The following is a 25,726-nucleotide window of genomic DNA, read 5'->3' as shown; positions in this document are numbered from 1 at the left end:
TTATGAGAAGTCTGGGTGTGTTCTATATGCATAAAAATCATCTGTGAGAGAAACATTTTGAGTTGGCACAAAGGTCTTCTTTGCACACGTTTTAATCTCTCTGGACTGTACTGGACTGGTCCCCATTTGATCCTCTGAAATCAAAAACTTCAGGGTACTTACAGGACAGTCTGTCTCAGAGGGAAATGCATGCACACAGTTTCAAGTACAGGTGCTGTTTACAATCAATAGCCCAGCTGAAATCTTAGTCCAGCTGTGGGAAAACCTAAAGTCGTGGACTTTGATCGAGCGATCCGCTCCAGCTCCTGTTACAGCTCTCGGGCAGGTATTTACCCTTTTATGTATGGGAAGAGCTGCTTTGAGATAGGAGTCAGTCACTTGTGCCGACTAAACTCAGGCTATTAGAGTGTCTAAGGTTTCATGCACAAGAACTCTTTGAAACCATTCACCCAAGCCGGGATAATAATAGACACAGGCTGTTTTTTTCCGTGACATAAAAGGCCGTCTGAGTGTCTGAGATGAAGTTTTTTTTTATCTGCTGAAAAATCCAGAGAAATTACCTCAAGACATGAAAATTAAACAGACTGCTAGAGATGAAAGCTTTGAATTGGATTAATGAGAAAGTTTTGCAGGAGATGGGCATGCATGGTACTCACTTTATGTGTGTCTGAGTGCGCATCTGTCAGATACCCGGTCTGTGTGTCTGTGAGAGACGGGATCTCCCCGCTGCTCCCCTCGTCTAAGTCACTGTCCTCGTCCTGCGTCGAGTCCCTCTTATTGTCCAGCGTAACACAGCAGGACACACTTTCCGTTTCGGTGACGCTGTCGTAATGATCCTCCTCGTCGATGGCGTCCTCGTTGGGGAACGCCTCCCCTTCGGTGGCACACGACGGGCTGTCGATGCCGCTGTCCCGGTTGGGGATCTTCCCGTTCTGTTGTGAGGAGTCGGTATTGTCCATAAGTTTATGGGAAGAGCCCTGTTCGCGGTCCGCGTCACTGATGCAGCCCACCCTCTGCGCGATGTCATGCTCCACGCAGTCATCCAGCCCACCGTCGTCCGAGCCGTCTATGTGCATTGAGGCGAGACGGGAAAGTTCGGACAGGCCATCAGTTCGCTCGGAGGGGCTTAGTGCAAGTTTGTCCACGCAGGAGGAGTCTCCCGCGACCTTCGCTGAGGCGTCCGCGCTGCAGGATGGAGGGAGGTCAGACGCAGTGTCCATTCTCAGACAAAGGTGCAGCTGCGACCGTGGGACCACCCCCAGGATGGGCACCCTGGGACAGAAAGATATTATTAATCACTAATTAATGACCAACTGGAAGCCTGGAAGAAGAAATCTGTTATATTTATCCAGCAACAAGTGCACATTTGTAAAATGCCTTGAAAAAAAGTATTCATACCCCCTTAACATGTTTACATTGGGTCTTTTTACAAACTTTATGGTATTTTATGATGATTTTATATGACAGATCAACGCAAAAAGGCATATAATTTTGAAGTGGAAGGAAAATGATTCACAGCTCAGAATGTTTTCAAAATAAAAATCTAAAAATCATAACCTGCATTTGTATTCAGTCCCTTTTATTCTGATCCAACCCAACTAAAACCCAGGGCAACTTGTTGGATAGAATCCACCTTCGTGTTATAATCTCGGTGTGAATCCAGCTGATCTGTGAAATCAGAGGTTTGCAGTACCCCAAAGTGCATCATGAAGACCAAGGAACAGTTATGTTTATGGAAGATTGACAAGAGAAAAGGCATTGCTGAAAGAAAGCTGTAAGTCCCACATTGTGTGGTTTGTCAGAAGACATATAAAGGGACACACTAAGCAGGTAAAAGAAGCCGCTGTGGTCAGAAGAGACCAAGATATTTTTGGCCAATTCTGTGAGTTAAAGCACATCATTCTGAACCCACAGCCCACATGTTAAAACATGGCGGTGGCAGCACCATGCTATGGACATGGATTTCTTCCCAAGGGACAAGAAACTTGGTAGGAGTTGATGCGAGGATGGATGGAGGCTTCTGTTAGAAGAAAACCTGAGACTGGGGCTGGTTTACCCACAGACAGGAAACGACCACAATGGACTTGTTTTGAGAAAAGCACAAAATGACAAAGTCAAAGCTTGAGCAAAAACCAACCCAGAATATGTGGGAAGACTTGTTGCATCAAATATCTCTGAGGTTAAGCTATTATGCAGAGAGTGAGGAAAAATGTAGATGAGCAAAGCTGGTAGAGACAAAACCCCTCAAGACCTGCAGCTTCTGGGGTTTTCACAGTAACATTTGAAAAAAATAAATAAAAATAAAAACACCAAGTGTCACTTTTTCTAAACTTCAAAATTATACAGAACATTGTGTGTTGCAAAAAAAAAAAATCTAAATAAAAATACTAAAATTTGTATTGTAACATGACAGAATCTGAGAAGATTCAAGGGTAGGGAGAACGGGACCACTAAAAAGTGCAAATTATGACTTTGATAAATGAACCGAGAGTTTCCTCACAGCCTCTTACCTGGAGTTATTAAACTTCTCGATGAGCTGTCCAACCTTCTGAGGCTCTTTCTGCGGCTGTGCTCCCTGGCCAGCAGGGCTCAGGCAAGGCTTCGGCTTAGGAGGAGGAGGGGGCGCCGGCAGAGGTCTGGAGGGCGCCGGGGGTATCCTCTTAGGTTTCTTGTCTTGGCCAAGGGCGAGCAGGTGCGCAGGTTTAGGGGGCACTGCACATGTATAAATCCAGACAATACGAGAGCATCAGAACAGGAGGAGACACATGGGGCTGATGGCATGAAGAGAAACGATCAGGTGACACGGATAAATCCCAGAGAGAGAATCTCCATGGCTGAGTCAAAAGCCTTGGTTGCTCCGTCCTGAGGCTTCGAGAGAGAAAACTTTTAAAAACTGAAAGGAACGGTAGCAGCAAGGCAGAGTAACATCGACCGTCTGCGACAGCTTTCGGACTACTTCCTTATTTCAGAACAGGATGCTGACAGCTCTGTGTTTCTGCGTGTGTAAGCCACAACACTTCCAGACAAAAAAAAATAAAAGAAAAAACTATAGTCTTGAAACCAACACTGCTTCATGCGTGCATGCACATTACTGGTTTACCATTTTGATCTCAGTCTTTATATTTGGATATATTTAACTTTAGGAACCCAATTTGTTTGAAAGCAGGAAATAAAGTTTAATGTCACAGTCGTTCTAGTGAGCACTTCCTCTGTGTGCATGTTTCAGTCTGATGAAGCTAGACACAGAGGAAGAACTTTACTTCGCATTCAAATGTCCAAACAGAGCCTCTGTTAAAGAGACCAACCACTGGTGGACGTTTTACACTGACAAATATAGGAGGATTCTACAAAATGCAAATAATTTCCAAAAGCAGGCTGAAAAACAAGAGTGTATTTGAGACGAACAAAATGACTCAATATGACATGTTCTACAGGAGACAAATTTTAGAGAAACCATCCAGCTAGTGGCTTTAACTGAAGTTGAAGTTAAATAAATTTTAATCCAGTATTTTTGACTAAATACCAAAATTATACATTTTAGATGTCAAATTTGAAATGGATTATCACAAAGTCTTAAAAACAAGTTTATTTTAGATCACAATGAATAGGTATTATTAAGTTTTCACTAAGCAAATTAATGGCTGCATAAATGAACGCAGTATCAGTCTAAACAGAAGAACAGGAAAAGACGTGGAGTAAATATAACTGTAGCACCAAAACACTAAAATAATGGAAACTTTCCATGAAGAAATAAACAGAATATCAAGATATTTAACTGTAGGTCTCCTTTAAGGGGAGTGGCTACCGACCTTATTTTGGATCTAAAAAGAAAATAGACCCTTCCTTCCTGCCAAACCTATACTGACTCACCGGCAGATGTGTGTTCAAACAAAAAGCCCGTTTCCAAAATTTACTCATAATTCCATCCCAGGAAGGAGCTTCACTCCCATTTTTTCCTCTCATGTCAGAACAAAATAGTAAACCCTATTTTTATCATCCAGCCAGGTGATTCGTTTGTGACAAACTGGATGGTGGCAGCTTTTCTTCATACAGTTTTGTATTAGATTATGAAAAGTCTACTCAGTGTGTGGGTGTAACGATGATAAACCAAAAACTATTCAACACTAAATCCTACATTCTATATCTCTTAGAGGTCAAATCAGATGAGGCAACACGTCAGAGTTGTTTTAATTCTTTTTATCCATTTCTATCTGTCTTGTTTTTTTTTTATATATATATATTTATTCAAACGACTTCCATCAATTCCCTCTTTTAGAGGCTTTTACTAATGCAAACTGATTAGTGATGTCGTCAGCTCAAATACACACTAAACAAAACTAGAAGCTGTTTTTCCTCATTGTGCTTCTTCAAAGCTTGGTTTTCTGCAAAAGTCTGCTGTGGAAATTCATATCAGATTATGCAGGTTTATCTAGCATCTTGAAAAGAGCAGATATTTATTCATGTCTTTATGCTCTATCAGACCATGAAACATGTCCAAAAGGAAGAATTTGTGTCAACACCAGTGGCAGATGAGTAAGAATAATTCTTACTCATCTGTTTAAAGAACAGGATTTGATCATGTTATACATTGCTATTTACAGTTTTGTTACTACAATGAAACCGTGGCATTTCTACAGAAGGATATCAACCGGAAAGTCAGCCCACACCTAATCACTGTTGACAAAACAAGACTTAGTTTCCTTTTAATTCGTGTAGAGTACATGTAGAGTGTTGTGCACATGCAAGCATAAATATCCACACAGAGGATTTTAAATGTGCCACAATAACTTGTTGTTCAACAACAAAAAATTCTAAACATTTCCAAATCTTTTCTGCATTCTCTTTAATTTTGAGAAAAGAGCATATTTATAGACTGGTGATTAAAATCAGGCTTTTTCATCCTGTTGCACTTTAGAGCGTAATCTATTTCAGGTCTCCTATTTTTTTTCCATTTCCATGTGTATATCTTTTTTAAGCAGATTTTTAGTAACATACTTATTTACTTTACAAAACCATCTAGTTTGCAAGTTTTAGCTCTTTTGGCAGTTACTTTACATTTCAAAACGCACAAAAAAAAACTTGGTATTCTGGAGCCAATGCTTTGTCATGAAGAGCTAAAAAAGTTTATTTATTTGTTTTAAAATATTTGCCTACAAATTATAGGAGTAAAAAGTATCGGAAATATTCAGATTCAGATATCTGTTCCAGTTCTAGTTCCTACTTCAAAATACGAAAAGTGTGACACTTATTTATTATTAAGTATACATTATTATGTTGAGTTCTCTGAAGGACCAAGACTTTAATTTTATTTCAAATAAACATGATTTTCACCCAGATTTTTTGAATCTTGTTAAATTATTTCACCCACTAACACACTTAAATGAACTGTGATTATATATTAATCTTCCCACGAGAATTTTCAGCTTTAGAACATTTCCAAAGACAGATTTTGCTTTAAAGTCATCACCACTTTGATGATGAGCTATGTACAGTTAGAGGGATTTATCCCAGCACCTCTCTCGGCATACGAGGGCTTTTAAAAATCGGGGACAAGTCTGTGGTGTCCCAGCATTGCTCCTCAGACGCCCTCTAAACTTAGCGCATGTTGTTCATATTTTTCATTCTTCAAATGAAACCAAAACACAAACACTTGGGAACCGCTGGCCTCCTTTTCCACCAGCTGCTCCTGCAGCAGCGACCTACTAAAACAGCGTGAGTGGCAGAGTGAGGCCGTACGGAGAAAGGAGGTTTGACGGCACAGAAGCAATGACAGATTAATAGCATGGGGTCCGATCCTGCGGACACCCTTCAATTACGACAGCAGGGGCCAACACCGTGCCAAAGGGGTTTTTACCTTGAGGTTTTTGTGCAGTCGGCGGTCTGGGTAAGGTGGAGGTCTGGGGCCGCGGCTTGATGGCGGGCTTGTCGTGACATGGTCTGGTGGTTGGGCCTTTCTTTGCCAGCCGTGGAGAACACAGGTAGTCCACTGATCCACACGAGTACTGCAGGGAGGAGGCCGGCAGATCTGCAGACAGGAAAACAAATAGCCCGCAATATTAGATATCGATCACTCCTAACAAGATTCCACTGAAAAACACATCTCTATCCCACTATAATCCTGCTGCCCCAGAAACGCAGCGGTGTCAATGAATGACCTTCACGGCAGTGTGTGCTTTGGGAAGTCGCTCTGAGATCAGAAATGGAGAAGAGGAGCCTGAGAGCATCAGTCCTGCAGAGAAGAGCCACGGGCTTCTGTCAGTCTTTGTGGCCTGAATCTGACTCATTACATCTGACCTACTCTGAACGTCTTCTACAAATAGATTGTGTGTTTCTATGTGTGAGTTACATAAACAGAACAGAAGTATGCCCTTCTATTTTCTTTTTCCGACATAGAAATAGAGATGCAAGATATTCCAGTCAATTGACTTCCACTTTGAGGCAAAGGTAAAATGCAATTTTATAAGAGCTTGATGTGCTTAACGGATATTGCAAATATCCAATTTTTTTGCAATATAGTGTTCTTGACTTTATGAAACTCTGGTGTCTTGTAGCCAGTTTCTGCCTAAGCATATACATGACTGTGAAGTACAAATTTTTCACATTGGACATAAAAAACTAAGTTAACACTAGTTCCAAAGGTGATATTAAAACCTATTTTGCATCTGCAATCGACAAGTAGGTCGAGCCAAGAACAGCTGGAGTTTTCCAACATAGTCTAATTATCTGAAGAAAAAGAAAACACTCCAATAACTGGAGTTGGCAGAGAATGTCTTCCTGAACCTGCATGCTAACGACAGAAAATCTGTAAAAGATGTGGTAAAAAAAAAACCAAACAGTTCCACTAAAAGGAAACATTTTATTCTTTGTCACAAGTCATGTACAAATCGCTCAGCTTTTGATCTGACCTGTATGTTATTTTGTTTATTAAATGCATCGAAACTGAACTCAATCTGCACATGAATAAAAAACATCGTGTTCTTGGATGCAGTTTTAATGTTTTGAGTTTAGTGAAAATCAGATAGTTTGGGGACAAAATGCCTTGATGCACAAAAAGGGATAATCTTGCAATCCCTTCATTCTCTGTTGGATTTTAAACTTCTGCTTCAGTCAAGAAGACTGCAGCCCTTTTTCCATTCATGGTCAGTGTTTAGTGGAATAAATTGTTAAAAACTGACGTATTTGCATCAGTTATACCTAGAGCAAAGTTTTCTTGAAAAGATAATGTTGCCTTCCATTTAAACAGTGGATGTAAAAGTTGCTCAGGCTAAACAAGCCTGGCTTTCGTCGCCTTCATTTAAGTTTAATGGGAACTAAAACAAATCAGATGGCAAACGGTTAACCTGAAGTAGCTGAGAAAAACATGTCGGTCATCTTGAAATCGCAAATCTGTCATTGATTTAAAACCTGATCAGTGCATCTCTATCTGCAACAGATGTAAAAAACCCAGAATTTGCTAATTTCCTCCCCAGAATTTAATGTGTGACATCAAGGGGAGAGATAATATGATAATATCCTGCTAGACAAGAGAAGATGACATTCAAAGAAGGTAAATGTGTGTTGAACTTTACAGGTCAGGAAATGGCTGCAATAAAACTGTTTAAACTTGATAGCAATAATTAAAACATTTAAAACAACTACAACAGTAAAAAATAAATAAATAAAAAAATAAATAAATAAATAAATAAATAAATAAATAAAACAAGGCCGGAACATATTATACCATGCAGTGAGGAGGTTTGAAAAGGAGGTATATAAAAAAATCTCTAAAGCTTACTGTTGCAGAACTGCAGCAAAGAGTGTCATCTCCAAAGTAACCTGAGGTTTTTCTGTCCTACCAACACGAAAGTAGACTAACATAGCCACTTTTAACCAAAACAATGGGATTTCATCAGATGAGAAAAGGATTGAGCTTTTTTGGGGTATGGATAAAAACTATGGATGGTAAAGCACACTGCAGGATCTCTGATGCTCTGGATCCGTTTTTCTCCTAAAAGTCCTGGGAACATTGTTAGAGCGCAGAGCGTCATGAGCCTTTTGAAACAACAGGACATTTAAAATATCAAGGAGGTGGACTTTAGCTACCATCTTCTAATGAGATTAAGATCCAAAATGTGTAGCCAGTGGTTCACCAGAACCAAAATCCCACTTGCATATGCAAAATTACCAGAACTTAGATCCTATAGAAAAGCTGTGATGTAACTAAGAAAAGACCCAGTTCCTTCTCTCTGTATATATAACAACTTTATAAAATCTGAGATCTACAATAAAACTAAGTGCTTTCTTATTGGCAGAAGAAGGTTGTATTAATAGCAACAAATGGGTTCTACAAATAATGGCAGCTGTTATTCCCTCCACTGAATAAAAATAATAAAGTTTGGATTTTTCTAAAATGTGCCAAATGCAATACAATATGAATTTATTTGAAGGATTTTCTTACATTTCTTTAACCATAAATATACTCAGCACCATATTTAGGATCAACTAAAGAAAAAACAGGAAGTAAAGGCATTTACTGATATATTTGTAACATCTACAGATCAGTTCTTTGTTCCATTTTGCTTTTGGCAAAGAATTTAAGTTAACTGGTAAAAAAAGAAAATCTCATGTTAAAACTCATTACATTCAAGACCTGTGATTGGCTTCAAAAGCAGCAAGAGAGTAGACTTTCGTTTGTGTGGCATCTAATTTCTTGGTTGGTTATTTTCCTCAGATTTGAATTTTCCCCAGTGACACAGTGTCACAGCGGTTCTTTCTCAAATGAATTTTAACCCAAAATTACCCCAAGCACCTTACAAGAGTCCTGGCACATCTAATTTGGTGTTTGCAAGAGGTGCTGCAGGCGGTGGAAGCAGAAAGAAATTCATTCGGTAATGAGTCCTGTTATGCGTCCCGCCCCGTGTGGCAGTCGGCAGTGGAATAAAAGCAGCTCTTCAGGCTCTGCGTTTTACACAGGAAGGAGGCAAAGAAAAAAAAAAAGAACATTCTCCAAGGAGAGGCTCACCAAATCAGCGCGGTAATCAGAGATGACTCGAGAAGGCAAGACAGGAAATGCTCAACCTGTGATGAAGAGGACAAAAATGTCCAGCAGGCAAATGAGTGGATCGTCAAGAACTCCCAGACCCAAGACTGGTTGAGGTCTCTCCTGGGAAAAGCAAACAGCCTTGGCAGAGGGAGGCACAAGAGCTGTTACCTATGGAAACACGGTGTAGCCATGGTTACCTGAGAGCTCAACCTGGCCCTCAAGTCGAGCAGCAACTTGATGACACAGCAGAGAGGAAGGCAGCTGATTCTCGCGCTTTTTAATAGGAAAATCCAACAAAGCAAAAGCAAAAAGAAAAAAAAAAGCTGCACAGCTCAACTAAACCATCAGTAGAACACCTGAATTAAAAAGAAGGAAAACACGTACAATGCCATTACCTTGTGTAAAGTCTTTGAGCGTCAAATATCCAAAGTCCAAAGAATAAGTGCCGGTAAAACTGTGCTCAGCCAGTATCACAATAAATCCTGCCCTCCCAGTTTTTTCCAGTGCGCGTGTGCGCAGCCGAGACCAGTATGTGTCACGCACACACCCTGGGAAGTCCTTCAAAGCTCACCTATGCATTACGCTCGAGCACACACGTTTTAGCTGCCGGTTCCCAGCAGTGTTCCTGAAGCTGCACCTGTCTGGCTCACCTGTTGAACTTGATCCTGGTTCCTCCTCCTCCGCCTTCTCCTGGGGCCCCAAGTGACAAGACTACATGTCACAGAAGGAGCCCCATAATCCCTGGACTTTGTCCATGACACGCAACAACTCGAATGACATTTAATAACTAAGCAGGCTTTACGAGTCCGGTACAGAGGAGATCCTTAAAATGATTACACCGAAAACAAGGAAGTTTTAAGAAGAGTTTTTGTTCTAAACAAAAAAACAAGACAGATCTAATCTCAGTCTTTTTTTCTCTGCTCACGGTCACAGACGAACTAGTAATCTCTCGTTTTACCAGTCTCTTTACACCCGGTGTGAGTCAGCACCCTGAGAGCAGTCAGTGGGAATATGTTAAGCTGTAACCTGAAACTTTGCATTATGGTGTTTTCTTAAACCCATTAACAGTGTCTGAACTGCACCTGAGTGATAGAAACATTCAAACACTTTCAGGTATTTCAGTCTGATGCAAACATAAGGACAGTGCCATCCTCTGTCTGAAACCTCTGGTTGCATCATGACGGGAGCAAAGAACAACCCAAAGGAATGTGACTCTTATCCAAATAAAAACAACATGCATTCCTCTGTGTATTTATCTTTCAGTTCTTTTATCTTGTGTACGATTCATAAACAATAAGCAACACAAAGAGCTTAACATAGCGACCAGTGGTAGGTGTTGGCATAGGTCCTTTGGGTGGTTTCCCAGGGTAGCATCAAAAGGGGCAGAGCAATGCACAAGCACTACATAATAAACGTAGACCCTATTCAGTTTCCCCTTGAATATGCTGCATGCATGTGCATAGAGAGCAGGAAAGAAAATGGTAGCCGTTTTATATTTCTCCAGGAGTTCCATGATTTTCCTGCATTTTCATTGGTTGGAGAGCAGAAAAAGGAGGGACTTTCCCAGGGAATCATTTCTGTAAGAAGCACCACTGATTAATACCAGTTATTACATCAGTGCAATCCATTGTGATAGAAACATTGCACACCAATATTGCAATTCTGCAGCTCTATTTAAAATAAACTAAAAGTGCAATAACAGCTTAACCTTATGTTGGTAGAAAATATGGATAATGTAAAATATGTTACATCCATATTAAAAAAACTGAACGCCTAATCTCTAGACGGCGACTTAAAGGGAAAGATTCATACCCTACCTCTTATCAGCCTTCAAACACGTGCAAACACACACAATTCACAAATGCAGCCGCCTGTCAGTCACTGTCAGCCCCGAGGCGACTCCCCTCCGTCCTCTCACAATCATTTATCACCCATCACCCCCTGAGTACAGTCCTCTCGTCCCACTGATATCTGGGAGACAGATTGCTTTGAGTCAGCAGAGTCTCCCTGCTCAGACAGACAGTCAATTGGGTCTCCAGCCCCGGAGAGGACGACCTGACAGTAGGGCTCTGATAACAGACCGCCATGTCTGTGATGCAGACACTAGAATAATGAAACGACACACTCACAAATGTTTGCATGTCCCAGTTTCTCTAACTTTGTTGCACACATTCCATTACTTCAATTGTGATTGGCTACATTGGAAATATTAACTGCATAACAAAAAAAAGGCAAATTTGACCAATACATGTCGGATCAGTCTTTTAATTTCCCCTAAAAATGAGGAAATGAGAGTGATAGGTTACCCATCACTAATATCTCAACCCCATTTTATATTCACTATTGCAATTTTTTTTCTCCCAATCTTCCTGCTCCTCCTCGTTTTGACTCCACTTGTCTATTTTACTCCAGGTGAAGCAGGAGACAGTAATGAGAGCTCTGACCTCGATCTACTTCAGCTTTTACCCCACGGTTTAACAACAGAAACAGAAATCCAGAGACAATAACAAATACAACAGTATATTCCGTTTATATAGATCCACAGAAAAAGAGAAACAAAACGCATGGATTAACATAAAAAAACAGAAAGCTGGCAGGTTTCAGAACATAAACAGATTTAATCTTTAAGTGACTGGTTAATTTTTATCCAAACCAGAAACAATCCAATATTTCATTTTGGTTCCTGATTTCCTATCTTTGGTTTTTGTGAAGCTGCGACCTGCCAACTTCTCTTAATTGGCAGCATTTTATTCTTTTTCTAGTTGTTTCTGTTGCCACTGGTCATTCAATGTTTATATTAGGGGCTGAGGCAACGCGGTTCGAGACAGAAGCCACAGTTTTGTTCTGAAACTATTATTTAAAAAACAAGCATATTTTGAACCATCTTTAGTCCTTTAGTATTTTATATTTGAGATAAACAGTTATTGTGGCTAGCGCTACAAACCAGACATCAGACAATGCAGATCTTTGCATAACTGTGAAATTGTCAAAACGATTTTTAACCCAACATGTTCCATGACAGACAAAGGTTAAAGGCTTTAAAAGAAGAAACGTAATTCAGCCGTCCTGTTATCTATCAGAAGTCTTGATCTCTCTCTCGCTATCTCAGCCTACACAAACTCTTTCTTCTTAAGCTGTTCAAAACCGTCCTTAAAAATTACTTCTTAAACCTCGGGGCAATGCACACATTTTTACTAGGAGAACCAGCACTTAAGGGTGCCGTAAATGAAAGCCAAAGTTCCCACTGAACACTAAAACAACAACATAAGAGCCTCACATTAGGAGAATCAACTACAAACACCGAAATAACAAAAAACACCCACAGTAATGTTAGTGTGGCGAACTGGTGTCAACAACATATAAAAACAGGACTGCTGCAGGATTTAAGTCGGTTTCTACAAAGAGGCTTATTTCCTTCATGAACCAACAAAGCTTCAACTGTCAGTCCACCGTTGGGTTTCTGAGCACTTGCACGCATAACATGCAGAGGGATCAACAGATTTCTAATCATCCATTGTGTGGCTGCAGATTGACCATCTACATTCATCCATTTCTTCTCTGCCCAGTTCCTCTAGTCAGCAGATCCATTTCAGATCCATATTTATTATGTTGTTTAAGGATCAGTGGCGCCTGAAGTTTCTGCTGTATCAGTGCTTCCTGGGAGCAAGCCAGTGGGGTGGTAGGATATCTTGTTGGGTGCCCTTACTCGGGTCAGTAGGCACAGCGGGCACAGTGACATGTCTCCCACAGTAAGTGGGAAGATTTCAGATAAGCGCTATGTGATATACTAGCAGGATAAGATGGGAAGAAGCTGAGAGCTTAGAAAGAGGATGAGGGCGCAGCAGACGGCTGGGATATGTTAAGGAACTCAAAGAATCAGAAAATGAATAAAAAATGATTGAAATTATTTTATAGCAACACTCTTCAGTGGGGAATGTCGTTACTGAGTGAAGAGAGGCTCACCAGGGCAAAGGTCTTATAAGAAATCATTTCCTACTGAGGCATGCGAGCTGTTTATTCAAGCTGCCTTGACATTTCACAGCCTGGCAGCTTGGTTTTATTCTGGTAAAGAGTCCAGGTTTATTTGATATTTGATGTGCATTTAGGAATATTTAGAAATAAGCCAGTTAAGCTAAGGGTGTATTTACGCCAGGGAACACAAATGTTTATATGCTAATGGGACCAATTATGGTAAAATATTTGTGAAAATAGACTATAGATCACAACAGAAAGAGTAGTTAAAGTCTCCTCTCAAATATCAGATGTGCAAAAAAATTGTTTGCGACTGATGGCATGTTTTGTGAAGGAGTAATCGGGTTTTACTATATCTTTTTTGTGTGTTCGTAGACACACAAAAAAGATATAGTCACGATTATATAAATAGTTCTGTTATTTATCATTTTTAAAGAGGATTTGGAATATGCTAAATTTTATATAGACCAATCAGAGCTTTACAAAATCAATTATATTTAGTTAAGAATAATCAAAAACAGTGATTGGCAAGTTAATATTAGACTAGTAACTCGAACAGTTTCAAAACGAATCAGCTCCCTCTAAAATGTGCTCCCTGTTCCCTGAGAAAACAAGGGAGAGGGCATTGCTGTGGCAACAGGCCTGATTTATACTGCTAATTTAAAAGCCAGGTCAGAGTATCCTCTTAAATGTAAACTCCCTCTAGCTGGAGCTCAAATCTGATAAAAGTGCGGGTGTTTAGTAAACGAATAAGTCAGAAATCTCTCTGAAAAGCACAGCACACATGTGCATCCTTTATTCCCCAGACGTTCCACTGTCCTTGGCGACCGGTCACAAGAAAAGCCGAGGGTGAGATATGACACATTTAGTGACCTTTTCCCCACCACATGACTCAAGGCTTCACAATCAGTAACCAGGAACACATTGAATAAGAGTCACAGGAGGACAGTCAGAGGCTACAATAAAAACACAATGTCATCAGGACTTGACAGAGGAGGATTATTAAAATTTCAATACAGTCCTGTGGTTGCTTCCTCATTACCAGAGCTAATGTAACCGGATGTTTTAGAGGCACGGTGCAGAAAAATGAGTCCCTGTTTGGCTGCAGTCGGCTCTGTAAGCCTGAGCATCCCTGTAAACAACTACAGATTGGCAATTAGGACAGCGCGCACACACATACACACACATACACGCTTTGATGAAAACAAGGGGGTTTACAAACCTGCCGTTAGAGATGAGTGCCCAACTGTCCCAGAAACTACTGAGGCCTTACTGAAAGCTACTGTGGCTGCTTTCAATGGTGGGTTTTCACGGAGCAACAGAAAAACCCAACTGGATTCTGTGAACAACAATCAAAGCTGGTGCTTTTTTTTTTTTCCATTCCCAAAGGGAGTGAGGGAGGTCTTGACAAACACAGTTCTGCTCCATGACTCACCGGTACCTAACGCCCAAAATAGCATTTTCAAAACAAATTTCAATCAGTTTCCACCCCAAGGGACGGGACTGTAATAGGAAAAATCCTCTGTGGTCAAGGCTTGATCAATTGTTGTACCGACAAAGGCTCTTTGAAGTGCAAATACATTGATTATCTCATGCTGACAGGTGGAATTTACCAATCATTAACATAGTCAAGACTCGTCAAAAAACGGCCTCACTGGCTTAATTCATGATTGATTAAACGTTGATTGAATGAATAAATGCGGTTTCCACCTGGAACAAATGCATCAATGCATGGATGCTAAGTCTCAATGCATAATAGCATGCAAACGCTGCAAAAAAAAAAAAAAAGCTTCAGTTTTTCAATTTATAGAAACCCGTCTGCAGCACGGACCACTAAGGAGCACTTCGCTCATCCCATATAGCAACTATCACACAGCGATATGCTAGCGTTTTACTGCAGACCACAAAGGGTTCAAATCCCACCAAAGAAAAACATCATGTTACCAAAAACACGGCCGTCTAAATCATTGGCTTTTCCAAATAAAACACAGCCCACAGGGAGAGAACATTCTGCAAGCAAACAAAACACAGCTGGAATGGCCACAAAACTACACCTCTACAAATGACAGAGAAGCAATTGGTTTATGTTGAACTTATTCAATGAGCACAGTTTTTTCTACCTATACATTTGAAATTAAAATTAAACAGATGTTGAAACCACAGGAAAATAACTTAAAAATATCATTCAATCAGGTACACTACCCTACTGGTCCTCCATTAACTTAATATTCACTTGCATAAAATATTTTTGAGGGTATTTTGACCCTGAAACGTGTAGTAAAACGAATGGAGTTACAACAGCTTTTATTAAAAGTAAGGAAGAATAAATGTTTATATTTACATACCTCAATGTCAATGCAGAGATGGTTAAGATTTCAACTGCAAGAGATCCACCACCATAAAATACGACACACTGGCGGCAGCCAGGAGCTCACTCTACACTCCTTTACGACATACACTGTTCTGTGTAACTGTGTCATCATGAAACACACAGCTGCACAGCTCATGCTTCACAAGATATAATCACAGCAGGTACAACAATATGCTCCAAAAAAAAAAAGAGAGAAAAGAAATTAACCCCACAGAGAAAACAGCTCTAACCCACACCGCTGTTAGCTCCGATCAATAAAACTAATCTGTTTAAATTAAAGACGATATATATATATTTTTAACATGTCTAATCCCACAGTGAGGCTGAAGCTCGTCTCCAGCGGTGAATGAGTGAGAGTCATGGCTTACGCTACACACCTCACGGTTTTTGTTTGAGGGCACCGTCTTACTTTAATCTTATTTTTAAGATTTAGTAGGAATAAACCCCGTTTTAAAAAATCCCATCTGTTCCTGTTTTTGCTCTAGAGTTGCTTGCTTGCCTTGGCGACACGAGCTGTAAGCGCTGCAGCCGCCGCAGCTTTACCCAATCAGCCTCTGGCAACCTTCAGATCCCACTCAGTCATCTCCGTATCAGGTTTATTTCTTTATCCTATTTAACAAAATAATATTTTTGTCCAAATATTCTCTTTTTCCAACTAATTTTATCCACAGTGCTCAACAATTATTATTTTTAATGCGTGTCCATGCCTTTAACCGGGCTCCTCTCACACCACCCTGCATCTGTTCCAGGCAGGATGGATGTCAGCATGTGAACAAGGAGTGCCTGAAAAGGTGCTGACAGTCAAACAGCCCCAGAGTGGCCCAGCCCGGCCCCGTGCAGGTCAACGTGTTGCTCATTCCTGTCTGGATCAGCCCAGTCTGGTTGGTCTTATCCAGGAAGAGTGTGTGTGTGTGTGTGTGTGTGCAGGTGTGCAGGAGTGGGCTGATGAAATCGAAAGGTTGAGGTGGGAGAGGAAGCGGGATCCTGCTCCTCTGTGCTGATACGTCTTGGATTCACACCAACACACACAGGGAAAGAGAAAGGTCACTTGTCCTGAACAGCGAAAAGTCTTTGTTGACGTCAGAATAATTTTCAAAATGTCACATGGCTCCTCGGAGGCAAAGTCAGCATCGAAGGCAGACTGAACTTTCAAGAAAACGTCTGACTCACAGCAATTTTCAGGACCGGTCGGTCCCTCGAACTTCAAAAAGTAGCAAAGGAGGTTTGTACTAAAAATCAGTGTTTGTAGGGAAAGCTCTGTACCGAAACAAACAGAACAATTTTGATATGTTCTGTGCATCTGAAGGGTGAGACATACCAACAGCCATGAGGAAACACTCACACAGGAGCCAGGTATACAGTAGACAGACTAATAAAGGCTCCTGTTTCCTCTGTAATGGCTCCCTTGAGTTGAGCACAGCGCAACGCAGCTTGGAGGCTCATTGGTGTTCTCACAGTACGGAAAGAAGAGGACCAAATAACGCGCTTATAAAATCAAACACTAAAGAACCTGTCTCAATATTTAAACTTGGTAAATATGTGCTGACCTGCATGCAAACTGGCACTATCTTTCAAAATGACTGCACCGTAATAGATTAGTCCCTCTGGGAATAAAACATGCAATTATTATAATCTCCGAAGTAATTAACATGCAGGCCACACACGGGCAAGACGTTAAGGGATTATTCTGAGACGTAAACTATAGATTTGATTATTTTTCAGCATGGGATTTAATTAAGGCAAATATATTGCTTTTCTTTTTTAGAGTCAACACCTTAACTGAGGAAAAGGTCAAATAAGAAAATAAAAGAATAAAAGTCAAATCTGCCAGTTAAGGTCAAAGGTAAAATTAACATTTTAATGTCACATAGCTATATAGACTGTCTGGGTGATCGTAGTGTTAAACACTTAATTCTGAGGTGGTAGCAACATAAATAAATCCACTGAACCAGAACCATTTTTGAGGGTGAAAATATTCCAAAATAGTTTCTGTCATGCCCTGACCTCTAATCCTAATCAAATGCTGACTTCTTACATTAACATCAGGCTTAAATTATTTTTGTTTAGGTTTCTCTTTTGTGTATAAGCATTGGGAGTTTTTATCCAAGTGTTACTAGACAGGAGCAGAAAGAGGGAGGTCGCTTGTTTAGGCTGGATAGCATGTTAGAAGATTTGCTGCTCAGTATTAGGATGCCGACGCTGTGCGGTACAGATCAGAAATCACTAGAAACAGAGAGAAAGTGGCTCTGGACTGGAATCAGACGATTTTCAGGATTATCCGCCCTGACTGTCCGTTGGAAACCAAGTAAAAACAACATTATCGTTTTCTTGTTAGTCACCATATTATTTTTATTTTCACTCCATCTGAGTTGAACTGGATTGGTAGTTTTCAGTATCACAAGTTCAGTCCTTGTGATCTACTATCCTGCAACTTCTAGATGCTTTCCAATAACACAGCTGAATCGACTGACTCATCAGCATTTTTTTTTAGCTCTACTCTGTGAAGAAGTTTGTCCAAAATTAGAATGGATTTGACAACTCGCATGAAAACAATCTTACTAAAACTGTCACAAATCTTTAATTAAGACGTAGTTACCCACTATTCTCATTTGGTCTTACTACAACTTTAAAATGTAATATTAGTAAAGAGAATTTAGAAACCTTTGGAAATTTCAGCTCGGACACACCTCCCCTGATTTATACAGTTTATATGGTTAGTCAACCTTTCTAAAAGCTGCTCATTGTTTTTTCTTTCACCCAACTCGTGGTTAAATCAAAGCTTTGGTGGAGATACTTTACAAAGAGCTGCAGGAAACTTAACTGCCTGCAGCTGGCTAATCTGCCCACCTGTCATCTGTCACCTCTCTCTGTCTCATTAGTTTGCTCCTCAGGGGGGTTTAATAACCTAGATTTATCAAGTGGGATCCCCACAGAAATCTCAACACAATTTCACTGAGATATACAGCACTATAAAAACGAGCGTGAAATAAACATATCTATATGAAGGCAGCACTTTGTGGATTTTAATTTTCCTCCCTTTTGTCTCGTTGACAACCGCCCCTGTGGCTGCTCCTGCTCAGAAAAATGAGTCCGGCTGCGAGACGAACAAAACAGAGATCACAAAGAATGGCTTACCGTCATGAAATTTACCATTTATGGTAGCTCCCCGCAAGCAGGACCATGTGTGCACAGGTACCGACTTCGCTTTTACGAGGAGAGACATTAAACTCCGCCTGCCACTGATGTGAATGCAGCAAGAAAAGGACTCAATAGAATACATTCCTTGAGACAGAAAAACTATATTCATAACAAAAGAAATCTCACAATTAAACATAAATATAAAAGAAAGAACATCAAAACACCTTCAGAGTTTTCAGAGCAGAAGAAAAGCATTTCAGCTCCACTTGGCAGCCTCTGGAAGCCACCTTTCTGTCCGCCCTGCAGCAGCAGGCTGCATCTACAAAGCCAGTTAATGCTGAAACCCTGGGCGTTTAAAGGAAGCTGTGATTTTACAGCACAAGCCCACAATTAAAGGCAAATGGCCTCTGTGTGTCTGAGGGGGGTCACATTAAAAATACGTGAAGTTGCTCCTGACAGACTTTTGCAAGATGCGAGTGACGTCTGTGGGCATGTGTCATTTTCACCCCGAGCGTCTGATGCCAAAGTTTTGCACGAAAGCAGGACACATGCTTCAGCAGAGACGAGAGCGCGTCTAACAGTTTCCGACTGACTGCCCCGACTAAATGGGGAAGTAAAGTATAGAAGCCCACAGATTGCACGCAAAGACCTGAGGAGACACATGATCCTCGAAAGCAGAAAAATATTTGTCTTGCTTGCTAAGCAGCCTGAGGCATGGGGAAAAAAATTAACTCAACGTCAAACAGCTAAAGGTTTTCAGAAGGCTGAATGGCAAGATGTCTGTAACGCACTTCAAAAGAGGTTCTTAAGTTAACCGAGCAAAAAACTCCAACTGTTGGATTACAAGAAAGTTTCCAGTATTTCCATACTTACAAGTAAATATGGTCGCTTCATGTCATGTTTTTGTTTTCTGTCTGTGTGTGCCATGGTCAGTGTCACCACACGTTCTTCATTATTTCTGACCAACACGAAGCACTTCCTTCCCCTGAAAATGACCAAGGAACTGAGAGAAAACCACAAGAAGGAGTTGAAAGAGTTCACATCCCCAAGAGCTTGTCAAATGAGAAAATCCACTTCACAAATACAAACTTTCTAATAAAGGGGAACAGTTTTAAGGAACAAGAGTAAATTGCAAATGGACACAGAAACTACAGCGATGCTACAGGAAACCACAACACCCAAAATATATGTTCAATTGCAAGTTTATAGAATGTGTGACTATATTCTATTTGAGTGAGACGAGGGTCAGTGAAATATTTTACCCCCTGCAATAATAGATGTACACGCAAAACTCTAAAATTGGCTCTGGTTTGCCATGTTTTCATTTAACTTTAAAATTCTGCTCTTTTAAAGTTAGTAAAAAGAAAAAGAGCATCAGTGGTTCCGGATTGAAATGAAACTCATGAGCAAGCAAAACCATTTTGGGTCGTCATCATGAACAGAAAAACATCAAGTGGTCTTGCTGGGGTTTTTTTAACGTCGTTGAAATGGAAACAATTGTTCAACCACATGAGCTAATTTATCAGTATACACATCAGCTGCTCACAAGAACGAATCAAGGGTTCACGCTCTCATAAGAAGAAGATTTAACAATTTGCCAACAACAACAAGCATATCCAGAGGAGTCGAGGTGAGGCTTTTAAAGAACACTAAACTAACCGACAGGCATGGTGGTAGCAGCATCATGCTCTGGGTCTGCTTTCCTGCTAATGCTGCTGGTGCAATGTAAAGTGGGAAAAATAATGAAGGAGCTTCAGCAGCCACGTGAATACCTCAACTGAGAGAATGACTGTTTTTAGCACCAAGTGTTTTTGTTCACTGAATGATTTCGACTCAAGATTCCATGTTATTCTTTTTAGCCAGCAACAAAAGATTGAGACACTTTCAGCTTTTAAAAAGTGCAAAAGCACAAGTACCTTAGTGATAACCTCGTCTCCGGCACAGTAGAGCTACATGCCAACCCGGTTACAGACCCAGCCCGGCATTAAATACTTGTGGACACTGTGGGCTTACAGAAATCCTTTCCTTTGGCTTCCTCTAAAAGCAAACCTGACCAGACGCAGGAAAATGGGTGCAGTATGACTAACTACTTTTTCCACTGCCAACGGGGTTCTGGGCTCTTTGCTTTTCACACAAGGTTACTGTGCGAGCCCTTTTGGCCTCGAGTGCTGACAATTTCTACATGGGAGCGCCAGCATAAATCTCAGCTTGAAGAGTTCCTGACTGGTCCGAGATCTCCTGGTTAACCTGCTGTTGTTCAGAGTGTACCGTAGCAACTGACTCTGTTTATGCCGTCTTTTGGAAAACATGGATGTTTCTATTGTTTTTGGAAAGAAGCAGCTATTTTGCAGCAAAAGACGTCCTTAAGATACAGGAAAGGAGCATTCAAATTCACATAATTTAGCCTTTTAAGACCACTGTGAGTTTGTTCTTGAGATTTATATTTAAAATTGAATTGAAAGAGAGAAATCCTTCAACTGCTAGAATCTAATGTCAGTCCGTTTTTGACTATAGTTTGTGAAGAAGGAAGCTGCGCTCGGTGTCTTCTACAGATGTTTTTGTGTCATTTCCTTCAGTAGTTCTTGGTGCAGCGCCACCACAGGGGATGGGGTGAACAGGTTTTTCAAATTATCGGATGGTTTGACACAGTGAGCCACACCAGCTGAAAATGTAACAATTGTTGCAGCTTTGGTCCACAATCGGTGTAAAAATAACTTTAGACTGCCATTTCATTTATGATAGCTGATCTAAACTACAAACATAAGAAATCTATGAGGACTTAAAATATCATTTAAAATAGTAAAACCCTTTTTCATGGTACCTGCCTTATCGGAGTGGTGCGACTTCACAAACACTAAGCTATTTGAAGGATCGGGGCATAAAAAGTCCTCAGGCTATACATGCTAGACTATATATGCATATCAGTTCCACTCTTAGGCTGCTAGTCTCATTTCATTGATCTGGGTCAAAAGGTTGTTGATCAGTCTTGCAGTCTAAGCAATGCGACAGTGTCTGGCGCACATTGGGCTTCGGCTCTCCACAGCTGCCACCGGTCCTCATGGAAACACACACAGACTCCCCTCTCTTCAAGACGCCTTCCTCATCGGTCAGTTAAATTATAGCGTGGCCTGAAACAACTTGAAAACACTGGCTCCAAACACCAACATAACTGCGAGAAATAACTGTCAAAGTACACAAGTGGCAGCTGTGCAATCTGCTAAGCTTTAAATCATCTGTTACGATGATTCGCAATGACATCATTGTGCAAAAGGGGGTCATCTGTGTTGCTTCAGCTGCCACATTAGTGACCTTTTATTGATCGGTCATTGAAAAATTGGCAAAGAAGAAGAATCTGAGCGTTTGTTTATTACAGAGACATCAGAGGGAGGATGAAATGTTGCCACTACTTCCCGCTAACTAAATTACTCACCAACTCTGAGCAGTTCAAAGACCCAGAAGAGCTCAGTGCTTACTCCAAACAAACTGCAAGAAGAAAACATCTTAAACTGTGATATTTCCTGAAAGAAGAAGAAGAAGAAAAAAAAACGCTGGAGGGAATCCAGGAATCAAGGCAGCAGAAAATTGCCCTCGATGTTCTCAATAAAACATGCAGCCTGGCATTTATATTTCAGAGGGCAGCGAAAAATAGCCTGGATTCAGGAGACATCTGCAAGCCCACACACTCAAACGTACGCCAGACTGAGGTTTGGTTTGGGGGAGAAGCACGTACAGCGGCTGCACGCCATCATCCTAATACCACCTTACATTAAATGTATGGTACACAACATGCTTATTTAAGAGGAGATGGTGAAGAACAATTACCAACTCACCGGACAAACTCAGATTCCCTTCGACCTCCCTGACCAGAAACTTGGTATTTCCAGTCAACTCCTGCTGTTTCACGCAAACGCGAACAGAAAAAGTAGATCTAGTCCATGGCAGAGCCACAAGGAGGTTTCCTGGTGACTGAATATTTTCGGCGTACAGCGCAAGTCTGCTACTGCCGCTACTACTACTACTCCTGCTCCCTCATCGATTCTGTCTAACCACCACGCTAGCCCTCTCTCTCCTCCTCTTTCCTCTTGCCCTCCTCCTGCTCTGTCTCCACCTCCCCTCACAGCCTACAAATGCACAGTGCCTGCCCTACAAAAAAAAAAAAAAAAGAGGGTGAGATGCGTTCTTCCTGTCCTACGCTCTGATCCCCACATCATTCAGAGTAGCGGACTAAACAATGCCTCCACCGCCGCCGCTCTGAAAAGAGCCTAGAAGCGGTTCTCAGTCGGCGATAATGCCTCCCCAACTGTCGCTATGGAAACTAATGACAGGAGGGAGGGTGAAACGCGGGGAGATGGAGAGGGAGGGGAGAGTTAAGTGAGAGGGAAGAGTGGAGGAGGGAGAGAGGAGAAGAAGGGGCTGAATGAACGATGGGGGAAGTGTGTATAACTACAAGTGGGTGTGACCGCAGTTGAGAGAGTGCATGGGGGTATGAGGGAAGAAAATTGCTGTAAAAGTTGCCACTTGGCACAAGGGGAGAAAAATTGATTTTCCAACTAATTAATTAATCAATTGGAAAAGTTTATTTTTTTTGTCCAGAAAATGCAAATAAAATCCAAATAAAACCAGTATGTCTTCCTTTTTAAATTATTTTAAATATGATATTAATTTACAGACCCATTAATACATTTGAGTATTTCTGAAAGGCCCACTTATTTCAGGAACGCTTCAGTGAAACACATTATATAGATTAACTGCACAACGATGGACATATGAAAGTCTGTATTTTTGTTAACTATGACGAGTTTTCAATTAGTCAAAAAAAAATTACATTTATAAAAACAGAAATGCAGACCATGTCTGATACCTGTTTAAAGATTATTTTTATGAAGTGTTTCAATCTTACAAACATGGCTCATCCGCACACAGATTCTAATTTATAGACTGTGCACATCTAATTTTTTCCCTATTTTTATATATTAATTATATTTATATTTTTTTTCATTACATTTATATTATATATTGGAATTTACATGCTTTTGTTACTTTTTAAAATAAAATAAAATCTACATTTATTCCGACCGCTGCTAAAATGTATTTTTACAATTTCAATAATGCTATGACATTTACCTATTGCTGCTTGAATTGCAAAATCATACACTATACTAAAAATAAATATTTTAAACACTTCCATCTTCAGAAGAATGTTAGATTTTAAGTCACCCATTAAACTGTCATGCTGCTTGTTGATATTTCCAAACATCCTAATTTGTCCTTTTTTGTAAGCTAGAGAAACGTGGAGAAGCCTTCCTTTAGCCAGCTGACCATCAGTGCGCAGGTACAGGTGGCGGAGTGACTCTGTTGCATCACTGTTCAGCATAAAGCCAGAGAAAACTCCAACGTCTCTCAGAAAGACTGAAGGGACGACATGGTGGAAAATTTGAGCAATTTTTAAATTGTGATGCAAATGAAAAGAAGAAAGGACTTTATATCACTGGACAATGCACTTTTCAGCTGCAGCCCTTACGATAGTTACTGTTTCTGATGTGTAAATAAATAAAACATGTTGCGTCTCCTGGGGACCCAGTTAACCAGCGTTCTCAGGGGGACGCATCCCTGTGCAGCTTCCCCCCACAGACATGCGAAACACAAAAGCTGGCAGAATGACGCGACCAAGCTGCTCCGACCCTCTTCGTATGCACATATAATTACAACCACCAACTCCCCCCCCCGTCCCTCCTTCACCCCAACCCATCCCCTTCATATATCTCTGTGCTCCCCCCTTCTAAACACTCATGAGCTGATGTGGGCTTTAAAGACGGGGTGACATTGCCTGACACCGGCTCTGAGACGAATGCCAGCAATAACCATGGAAACACTGGTGAAGTATCACCAGTTTCAAAACGATAACAGGGCTTCAGATATGGGTGTGAGGAGTAGAGTGGAAGCGATGAAGAGCAAGCAGAGGGGGATGGGAGTCTGTGTTCGATTTATATTTAAAGGGGGGGGGAGAAAAAAAAAGCAGATAATTTCAAACCAGAGGAGAGTTGTGAGTAGGAGTAAGTGGGTTAAATTACTCCTTAATTTATCTTCATGTCGTTCTACTGAATCATCAGTGACAGAATCCCCCTCCTCAAACCCCTCACCTCCTGCAGCTCTCGCTAAACTGGTTAAAACTACTTTGAATGGTGAATTATGCATCAGTCTGCAAGGACGGAACAGGTGCTACAATAAAACTGGCTGCTCGTCCCAGCAGACCTGACAAGGAGAAATCTCCTTACACAAAGCAAAGGTCAAGTAAAAAATTAGCTCCGCAGCCACGTTGGAGTCTAATCTAAAAGGAGGAAAACAAGACCACACTTTCCTTTGCTGGCAGCGAAACATGGGGCTAATGTTCACAGCTTCTCGACCAAACAGCGTTAGCTGATGGTTAGTTAAAAATATTGAATCTGGCTCAATTTAGTTACAAACTAAATTATGTCAAAATGAGAAAAAGGTTTAATATTATGTGCACATTTATTTAATAAAAGGTACTTAGTTAATCATGTATGTTTTGAATTTAAATGTTTGTGGTGATAGAATGATATTGTTAAAGTATTTTGACTCAAAGTACTGTCAGAATGACTTTTAGGTCCAATTCCTTAAAGATTGAAAAAAATGGCAGTTTTTATTTTTTATCAATAGCGACATTCTGACGGTCACCACGGAGACCAGGAGAAAACCAGCACAGATTGTCCGTCTTTCTTTCACCCATTTCCTCCTCTCGCTAATCACAACATTTTCTTCCCATCTGTCCACAAATGGAAAACTTTGCGAGTTTATTCTGCCCGCCGCACACAAACCCCCTGAAATATTGACGACCGACCGCCTAAATCTCCTTCGCCTCGCTTGACCTGCAGATGGCATCTGTCAGACATCTGCTGACATACTTTCTTCTGTCACTTAGACCTCGGTTAACTTGGGAAGGGAGATCAGGAAAGGGAATCTACTTCTTTTTATTAAGAAATAGACACGCAAAACAAGCTCTTTCTTTGTTCACGTTTGTTCCTGTGGACGTTCATGCATAAACTGTGTGGTCACAGTTTATAACTTGACAAGACTGCTGCATGAGCAATGCGCCGTCAACAAGAAGCGAAACAAAACAGTGCCGCTGTGTGAACGGCTGCCAGAGCTCTGTCAGCTTCCCCTCAGAGGTCTGCGCTGGGTTCCATCAGCACAAACACACCGCG

General features: G+C 40.8%; 1 protein-coding gene across 2 annotated transcripts in view; it reads right to left on the bottom strand.

Moving 5' to 3' along the window:
- fgd (faciogenital dysplasia) overlaps positions 1 to 25,726 on the bottom strand; it is a 63,727-nt gene that overhangs the window by 17,638 nt on the left and 20,363 nt on the right. For both annotated transcript variants that reach the window (XM_008414078.2, XM_008414077.2), the window contains exons 2-4: positions 5,855 to 6,025; positions 2,511 to 2,712; positions 657 to 1,272 (exon numbers count right to left, since the gene is read on the bottom strand). In XM_008414078.2, the coding sequence (XP_008412300.1) occupies positions 657 to 1,272; positions 2,511 to 2,712; positions 5,855 to 6,025 (989 nt within the window). The remainder of the gene's footprint in view (positions 1 to 656; positions 1,273 to 2,510; positions 2,713 to 5,854; positions 6,026 to 25,726) is intronic.

This window comes from Poecilia reticulata, linkage group LG7 (genome assembly GCF_000633615.1).
Source record: "Poecilia reticulata strain Guanapo linkage group LG7, Guppy_female_1.0+MT, whole genome shotgun sequence".
NCBI classification, from domain to species: Eukaryota; Metazoa; Chordata; class Actinopteri; order Cyprinodontiformes; family Poeciliidae; genus Poecilia; species Poecilia reticulata.
This window is presented reverse-complemented; position numbering and strand designations above follow the sequence as displayed.